The 9,924-nt window shown below is 34.2% G+C and overlaps 1 protein-coding gene across 1 annotated transcript in view; it reads left to right on the top strand.

The window, feature by feature from the left end:
- The first annotated feature begins 1,756 nt into the window (after window positions 1-1,756).
- The window catches only part of Dd (CTD nuclear envelope phosphatase 1-like protein dullard), a 32,275-nt gene continuing 24,107 nt past the window's right edge, over window positions 1,757-9,924 (top strand). The window contains exons 1-3 of the mRNA XM_076183434.1: window positions 1,757-2,049; window positions 8,138-8,204; window positions 8,311-8,501. Coding sequence (XP_076039549.1) covers window positions 1,951-2,049; window positions 8,138-8,204; window positions 8,311-8,501 — 357 coding nt within the window. The 5' untranslated portion in view covers window positions 1,757-1,950. The remainder of the gene's footprint in view (window positions 2,050-8,137; window positions 8,205-8,310; window positions 8,502-9,924) is intronic.

The raw sequence follows: 9,924 nt of genomic DNA, 5'->3' as shown, positions 1-9,924 counted from the left end.
TGATCATCATTATTACTATTATTATTATTATTATTATTATTATTATTATCATTATCATTATCATTATTACTATTATTATTATTATTATTATTATTATTATTATTATTATCATTATTATTATTATTATTATTATTATTATTATTATTACTATTATCATTATCATATTATTATTATTATTATTATTATTACTATTATTATTATTATTATTATTATTATTACTATTATTATTATTATTATTATAATTATTATTATTATTATCATTATTTTTATCATTATTATTATTATTATTATTATTATTAATATTATTATTATTATTATTACTGTTATTATTATTATAATTATTATTATCATTATTATCATTATTACTATTATCATTATCATTATTATCATTATTATTATTATTATTATTATCATTATTATTATTATTATTATTACTATTATCATTATTATCATATTTATTATTATTATTACTATTATTATTATTATTATTATTATTATTATTATTATTATTATTATTATTATTATCATTATTATTATTATTATTATTATTATCATCATCATCATCATCATCATCATCATCATCATCATCATCATCATCATCATCATCATCATCATCATCATCATCATCATCATCATCATCATCATCATCATCATTATCATTATTATTATTATTATTATTATTATTATTATTATTTTACAAAGGAGACAATCGTCATGGATGAAGTTATGTATGTTTTCTGATACTTTCTTCCAGACGATTTCATGCATGTGAAATCAATAAAGCCTCCTAGTCCCGGTGTCAACCTTATCGAATTTATTGTGGTGGGTACTGGATTATTTGATTATTCAACTGAACAGAATAAAACAAATTCAACACCATCATGAAGTTGTGAACACAGAAAGTTGTTCTTCTCAGCTGAATATATTCACCTGACGGCGCTCTAAGTTGTATCAATAATCAAGATATCCGTAATTTGTAAATGGCATATATGATATACAAAAATAATATATGAATAAATTATGATTAAGTAAAGAAGTAGAAAAAATCCAAATTTTGTGTCGCTTAGGGAATCAGAGATCAAAGACTGGAAATTCGTCTAATAAAATAATTTGTAGACATAAGTACAACATACAGAAATGTTTCACATGAAGGCTGAAGTGATTGATGAGTTACATATGTTGATGTCGTGTCTAAAATGAATTTCGTCCATCCCTTGACCTTGTATATACACTTGTTATTTGAATGTGCAAGATTATGCCGCATGCTCATTTAGAAAATGAATATGAGCTATACAAGGAAAATCTATGTAATTGATATTTTCATTCATAGAAAAAATACAATCGTCCCTCGGGTATCCGAAAGAAGATTGCGTTCAGGGTCAAATTTAGAAAAAAAAATGAATAAACATTTTTAATTTTGTAATTGAGTATCATCAGTATAAATGTAACTTTAGCTACAGGCATATTAGACAGATAGATATATCATAACATTCTATGACTAGATACGTGTAAATTTCCTTATACTGGATGTATTCCATATGTAAACACCTAATGAAACTTGTGTACATTCCCGCTAAATACATAAATATAGTCGCCCCTATCCAATAAGAGAAAATGCGTTTAAAATATTATGGAACCATGGCCATTTTTATAGAATTTTAATTTATCTAATATATTTTTCGATATTTATTTTGGTAATGACGTGAATGTTATATTCATCAGAAACAAACTGTACTGATCAGTTACCGGTGATCCTGCCATCTGTCGGCCGATTAGAGTTGCGCACCAAACGAAGCACAAGTGAAGTGGGTCGATTATGATAGTGTTTGTTGATATTGGCATAAACGTAAGCATGGACGTTGTATGTGGAGATTGAAGAAAATAGACTCTAGGCAGACTGTTATTGTGATTTTTTGTGCAAGAATCGTAGTTTAAAAGGGACTTATACCAATGTGGAAGCAACTCCAAATGGGCCTTCGCGCTTTCCTTCTCCTGGCCCAAAAGATATGGAGCTTCGTCTGCTATGTTTTAAAGAAGCAAGCTCGCACGGTAAGGCAGAATTCTGAACCTTATGCTCAAAGTACAAGTGCTGACATATCTTTCGTGCAAGATGTCTAGGTGAGGTGACAAATATTTGTTGCACATAGAACAGTTTTTGACTGTTGCATCAGTGTGTGTTTATGTTTTGTTGACACGATCAAGGAGTTCATTCGCGGACGACTGAGGAAGATTGAACAAATTTACTCGAATATTTTGTGTACTGGGAATAGTTTTTTAAAGTTGTCCTGATTTATGGAAGTATCGGGCCATTTTGTCTGTTGATACGCGTATTTTAGGCCTTTTAAGATTTCTAAATTTGACACCAATGCTGTTCACCCGTGCAGAGCAGTGTTTATTTTTTTATTTATATTTTTTTTTAGAACTTCCCTTGCTTCAAGATAAGACTTATATGGGCTGTTTAGGAATTGGGTAGAGATCCTTTGTTATTATGTCACGATTATGGATATGATGTTGAATTATTGCATGAGGTAAATTAACCATGTTTTGTATTTTATATTAAGAAAATATGTGAGTGCAAGATTGTACTTTCAAAATTTATGAAAGTTTTGCCATATTGAAACATAGAAATTTGAAAGGAACTTCAATCTCTCATAGTTTTTCATAACATGTCATAATTATGAAGGATAAGAAATAGCCAAGCAATTGTGAATTGGCTTATTGGTGCTGTGCTACCATAACTGTTAATTTACTACATCAAAAATAATAGAAAAGGTACTGATTTTAGTAAAGATTTTAGACTTGTCATTTGATGAATAGAATTTATTCTAACCCAGCTCCAAATAAGAAAGCATGTTCACATTTGTGGGGCTCTCAATTATATTTTGATATCTAATTGTGGGTTTTCCCGTAGCTGAACAAAATCACCCGAAGATGAATAAAAGAATATCAAAGGACAGCAGGAACTGTTTAAAGGTTTTAAGATATATTTTAACTTTAATGAAAATATTAGGATTTAGTAAATAAAATAAAGAGATATGTTGATAGAAAAACTATTTGATCTATCTCATTTGGCTTAAACAATTGGTGTCATAGAAGTGTTAAGAATTGCCATTTCCTTTAGCACTCAAGAACATTAAAAGTGCCATGACTATTTCCACAACATAGGATTATACGAGTTTATTTTATTTATTTATTAATATGTTTTTTTAATACCAGCATATATACTGATCAAGAAAATTAAAAAAGCCTTGTTATATGTAGAAAAATATGACATCGATGTCCCTGTTGAATTTTGTGCTATAACTGTATTGTGAGCCATTATTTTCTCTGAGAGGAAGTTAGTCTTTTTATTGTTAAAAAATTATGTGTAGCTCTGGTCTATAGAAGTATCATTAAAGTCCCTTAAATACTTACTATATATGATTCAGTATACAGTTAATGTAAAAAGATTTTTCTCTCTCCTCTCTCCTCTCTTTTTCTCTCTCCGGAAACTGTCATCACATCAGCAATGTTGTCATCTGTGGTTCTGGTTAAAAATAAGTGATCAAGCTGTATTCGGACATGTGGAGATGGTTAAAAAAAACGGAAAAGGTGGTCATTCCTTCACACAAGGGAGATGATGCCTGACAATCCAATGCTTTTGGATTGCCATACAAGCAATATAATGATTGTATGGGAAAAGTAGTGTACCAGTCTAAAATAACCATACAGAAGTTAAAAAAATATATATAAAAGATGGAATCATCTTATTAAGATTAACAGAAGTGAAGGTGATTTTTACATCCATGATGTTATGTATATCCTTTTTCAGATCTTTTTCAGATTTTATTTTATTTATTTAATTACTTTTTTCCTTAACAAGCTCCTTCAATTGAACAGTATTAACAGGCAGCAGTCTTTATAATTTATTGTATGTTTTACGGGCAGGTAACAGTCGTTGGGTACCTCCTAGATCACAGAAAAGGAGTTTTGGACTGTTGTCTGTGTTGTATTAGTGTGGGACTATGTCTATGCCATCAGCTTCTGTTAGTAGGATCTCTGACCCTGACATATTTCTCCACTAGCTTGCAAAAATTGTCCGTCTAGTGGAATCTCAACCTTTTGTAAGCTTTGTAGGACCATGACCGCTCACAAAGCCCTTTCTATTTCCACATTAGTAATGAGTGGTGTCATATCAAAGCTGCCCATCTTATTACTTTCAAAATCTAGTACATTAGTGTGTCTGATAAGGTCACAGGAGTTTGGAGAGCAAGCCTCATGGCCATGAATTGAGATTTGAGCCAAATTATTTGCCAGTGTGTGCATGTGGGGGCTACTTGTAGTAGCTGATGTAATTGGGTGGAGGGAAATGTTTGATTTATGTGTCTTGGGTAGTTCCTTCATGTTGGGGTTCCTTGAGTTCTCCAGGATCCACATTAGCCTCTTGAATACCTATTTATGCATCATGAGCCATGAGTGGAGTATAGAAGAATGCTGGCATTGGCTGATTATATTTTGTTGTAGCTGAGTGATCCCCGTATTCTGTGAACAGGATTGATCCCATTTTCTGTGACATTATGTTTATTCAGGGTGAAAAAATGAGTATAACAGCAGTAATTTTATATTTTGTAATGCGCATATTGTGATGCATCATTGTACATCAGGCAACCTAATGTATGTGTGAATATTTGACTCGTATTGAAGAGGTTAAACTTCCTCCAGATGATCTCATTAGGATAGAGTGTGCTCCCTTGTTGCACTTGGCTGCCACCAGCTTTGCCATCTTGGTGAGCATCTTAGTGTAGGTCTTGGTACTAGTCAGTAGGTCTCTGATTCTGTCATGGTAATCCTTTATAATTCATGACAACTGTTACTACCTGTGTCAGGTGTCGTCACTACTATTTCTTGGTTATGCCCTGATTCCTTAAGGATCTCAGTGTACCTTCACAGGATGGTAACTATCATCTGGAGATTATGTGCTCTACAGTTAGGATCACTTTGTGACCCTTTCTTCCATGTTATCATTGTGACAGACATTCTTGGCCAGCTAGGTGATGTTAACCTTCCTGTCTATGCCTCTCTTGAATTTCAACCCATGGAAAAAGAGTCTGAGAGCTGATATTTTGAGTGGGTGTGTGAAGACATGAACAAAGCCAATGAAATTGTCAGCAGGGGCTCCAAGAACAGAGGACACCAAATACATCATATTATCATATGGCACATTCAGAGGCACATGTTTCCCTGTCCTATTCCTACACCTGTTTGTACAGTGTCTTAAAATTTAATTGTGAAACTTGCCTATGGTTCTGCTGATATAGAAATGGCCCAGGAATTGGTGATGAATTACAAATGTACAGTTTCTCTCTCTCTCTCTCTCTCTCTCTCTATATATATATATATATATATATATATATATATATATTGCCTATAACAATTTGTATTCATATAATACATCATAAGCGATAACTGTATTCCTGAATATTATGGCATGTCAAGTATTAATTAGCTCATTTCCAAAGAAATTTTTACTGATTAGAAAAAAATTCAGAAAGTAAATGACATGTTATAAAGTTGAATACCAGTCAGTTGTTATTGTAATACTTTTGTATTATAATCATTTGTTCACATTAAAACTATGTTATTGTGGTTTAACCATATGAACTGATAGACCTGAGCCCTAAAAATAACAACAATCTACGCACTACTTCTGGGCAGGTGCTGTGCTTTTTCTGGCATAAGTTGGCACTCACAAGCTCTGATGACATTCTTAAGTCTCATGCCAAAGTTAGGCTCAGTAGCCTATCATATCATTACACATAGTTGAAGATATATACTGCTAAAGCATTGTGTTTGACTGGATATATATATATATATATATATGTTTGTGTTTAAAACATGTATATGTGTGTGTGTACATATATATACACACACACACATATATATATATGTATGTCTATATGCGCCCACATATGCATGTGGGCAGATGGGTGAATTGTGAACCTATTTTGTCAGCACTATGCTTTGCCTCTTTGTGAAGGACACTCTTCCATTGTCACAAGTCTTGGCAATGCGAGAGGGAAGCAAGAGTCTTCTCCTACCACATTAGTGGACATTGCCATGAATGCCCACCTTACATATATACAGTTTGTGAGTTACATACATATACCAAAGACTTTTTCCCCCTTGCACGGGGGGTAGCCAAAAAGAAAAAGGCATAGAAATCACTCCCACCCATTTCATTTCCCATATATTCCACTCTCCTCCACCCTCCTCCCTCCCTCCTATCTTGGCACCTCCTGGGGGGATGGGGTTAGGAATCCTACTACCTGTAGCCCCAAAAGGGGACATTACTAAAAAAGAAACTAAAGGCATAAGGGGGGTTTGTGAGTTAGGAGTGTAAAATAATTACCCAGTTCACATAAGATCACCACTTTTGAGTCCTGGGAAAGGGCAAATGGTACTGCCTTTGTAGAATTTTATGCCCTTGTCAGTTTTGAATTTACATACATACATATACCAAGGCTTTTTTCCCCCTTCCAAGGGAGGTAGCCAAAAAGGGAAAGGCATAAAAACACTCCCACTCATTTCATCCCCAAATACACTCCACACCCCTCCCACCCTTCCTCTCATCTGAGCACCTCCTGGATGACGGGTCATCCCTGCACCCCGCCCACCGCCCTGGGTCAGAAGCAGTGTCGCAAGACACAGTACAAGTGCCAAAGAGGAACATTGTACCAAATGAACTTTATTTGCAATTATGTCTGTAGCAAAAGCTCCTTTATGCAACATCCAGAGAGTTAACACTGAAAGAGGGAAAAAAATACATTCCATAGTTTGAATCCCTTTCATTGTATTATAGTTGCTTTGGTGGCTTTCAGTGGATGTCTGATCAATACTTCTTCAGTCTGCTATTACTTAAATTGTTTCAGTCAGCTTCTGGTGTAATAGCCAGTCTGTATCACTATTTAACCATCAATTTTTGTCATGTCAAAGGAAGTGGTACAGATAAGGATCATCCTAACTCTTATAGACTTTAAAAGATGTCAAGCCTCAAATATTTGTGTATTGGTTGTATAAACTCAAGCCCTTGGTAAGATCAGCTACTGGGGAAGGGCAGGAGTTTTGTGGTTTCAGAAAAGGTGAAATGAAGTAGACATTTGTCTTTGAAGTACTAAATGTGTTGGGTAATTCAGGCAAATAAAGAAGGAGCAAACAAGGAGTACATGACTGGATTAGCATTGGTCAAAATGTGCCGATCACTGTTAAAGGCCTCACAGCTTTCATTACGTGTGGAAAGCAATCCACCAATGTGAACATCCTTTGTTATCAGTCTTCACTGGTTAAAATGAGTTTTTGTTGCTATGAGGAAGAGGAAAAGTTAAATGATATGAAAAGTAAATGAAGCAGTTTCCCTCTGGTTTCAACCACAGACCATTCAACCTGTGACCTCATGTTTTGTCACTCACTTATTCCCTCAACTTGTAACATCCATCCATCTGTTGCCTACACCAATACAAAAATACATTTAAGTCACAAAACAAGCACTTCAAGACCAACCAACAAACGTCTTACTCCATAAACCCCTCTAGACATTATCTCCACAGAAAAATCCCTCCCAAGAGAAGCAAGAACCATATTTGCTAGAATTCATTCAGGTTGTCATGATGCACATTGCCAAAACAGTTTACACCATTACACAGAAGACACTGAAAACACCTCATCTTACATTGCCCCATCCCACCCATACCATAACCATACAGCACAATATTTCTCCCTTGAGTGACTTATGGGTCAGTCTGGTGGTGGTTACTGGTTACATGAATGCTTTGGGTCTCCTGCAAGAGATATCTGGGGCAACAAATTGATTGATTGAACTTTTGTGGTGAACTGCAGCTCCCAAGAAGTCAGCCACAGCTACAAGTGAAGAGGTTGCGTTGCTGTCAGCATATTAGTTTTCCTGCAGTTAATCATTATGCCATTATATCTATGTTTATTGATTACCTTTGTATTGTGGTCCATGGGACACTGTTGATGTAATACAACTCTACTGCAGAATGGTATGGAGAGCAGTTCTGCCCCATAATCTTAAAATGTGACTTTAGGTGAGTTGCAATTTTTCGTGAATTGAGTATTGATTTGTTGTTTTCTATTTCTGCAGGTTTTACAGCACCAGCCTGTCAAATATGAAGTTCTTCCCCTTTCACCTTTATCCAAACATAGATTATGTAAGTCTACACATCATCTTTAAAGATAGCATTTTGTGCATTATAATTTCTGAGATATTGTTTATTCTATTGGTGAGTGTACTTAGTGTTTATATGTTCATTACAGGCCTAGTGAAGCGGAAAGTGCTGGTATTAGATTTAGATGAAACTTTGATCCATTCACATCATGATGGTGTTATTAGGCAGATGGTTAAACCAGGCACACCACAAGACTTCATACTTAAAGTCACCATTGACAGACATCCAGTACGTTTCTTCGTACATAAACGCCCACACGTCGATTATTTCCTTGATATAGTAAGTAATGGTTCTTTGTAGACTTTTTACATGTATAATTTATTTTCCTTTGGTTTATGGTTAGCTTAGGTTCTTTCAGAAACTGGTGCATTCAAATAACTGTGTTTCTTGGTGTCCTTTAGACTTTTCAATTTGCACCCAGGACCTCTTGCCTCCTTCCTGCCCCAGATTTTGAAACTTTCTCTATAAGTTGTATCTATTCTTTCTAACAAGTTGAACATTACTATCAAGATGTCTCCTTTGCTTCTTTCTCATAATGATCTTTTAATCTCTTTATTCTCTCAATCTTGTGTACATTCTATATAGACCAGGGGCAATGGATTTATCATATTCTAATCAAGGGTGAATCAGACGTTCACACTGTATGTATAGACAGTGGTATCCCTATATACACATATATATATATATATATATATATATATATATATATATATATATATATATATATATATATATATATATATATAAATGGTGTGCTATATAAACAAATTTAATGGTAGAATTTATTTCTGGAAAATTAAATTCATGTATCAAGGTGAAATTTGAATTGTGATCCACAATTAGACTGCACATGCATTTAAGTAGCTGGGAGCATTCTCCCAAAATTCAGTCATAATATCATACTTATACTGTGTCATAAATCATGAACTTAGCTCACAAATTGTCAAGATTTATACTGAAATTTGTTATTTTTTCATTCATACATATACCAAAGGCTTTTTTCTCCCATACAAGGGAGGTAGCCAAAAAACAAAGGCATAAAATTCAATCCCACCCATTCCATCCCCACATATTCCACTTCCATCCACCCTCCTCCCTCCCTCTTATCTTGGCTACTCCTGGATGATGGGTCATCCCTGCATCTTGCCCACTGCCCTGGGTCAGTAGTGTTGCAAGATACAGCACATCTGCAGCAATATATATATATATATATGTATGTATATAATGTATAATATATATATATATATATTTTGACATTTACTCAGTCACTTGTGTAACAATCATTTTGGTTGACAAATAGGAGGGGTAGAATGAAATTGAGTAACAGAGATCATAGGCCCAGTCCAAACACTGAGTGTCAGCCCCTCAGGGCTGCACCTCCAGACAGAATTGAGGAAGTTGATGGGATTTGAAGACTGGTGTCAAGAAAATAGGGACAGTTCTATTCCAGTATCACTCAAACACATTTTTCACTTCTTTCTTTATTGCATTTTAGAGATCTATTTCTTCTATGGAATCATTGTTAGGTTGGGAGCTATTGGACAAAGCAAATTTCATGTTAAAAATCTGTGTTTGCGTGATTCAGGAATTTGACTGAAAATAGGTCTCTGGTGTCCTTGGAGGACCACTACCAGTTTTTGGTCCTTCTTTAGATTATTGACATACATGAAACTTGTGCAGTTAAATATCCATAGGATACTTT

Source organism: Oratosquilla oratoria, chromosome 4 (genome assembly GCF_046742065.1).
Source record: "Oratosquilla oratoria isolate Oo_2021 chromosome 4, ASM4674206v1, whole genome shotgun sequence".
In the NCBI taxonomy this organism is placed as follows: Eukaryota; Metazoa; Arthropoda; class Malacostraca; order Stomatopoda; family Squillidae; genus Oratosquilla; species Oratosquilla oratoria.
The sequence above is the reverse complement of the archived record's forward strand: the minus strand, read 5'-3'. Positions and strand labels throughout refer to the sequence as shown.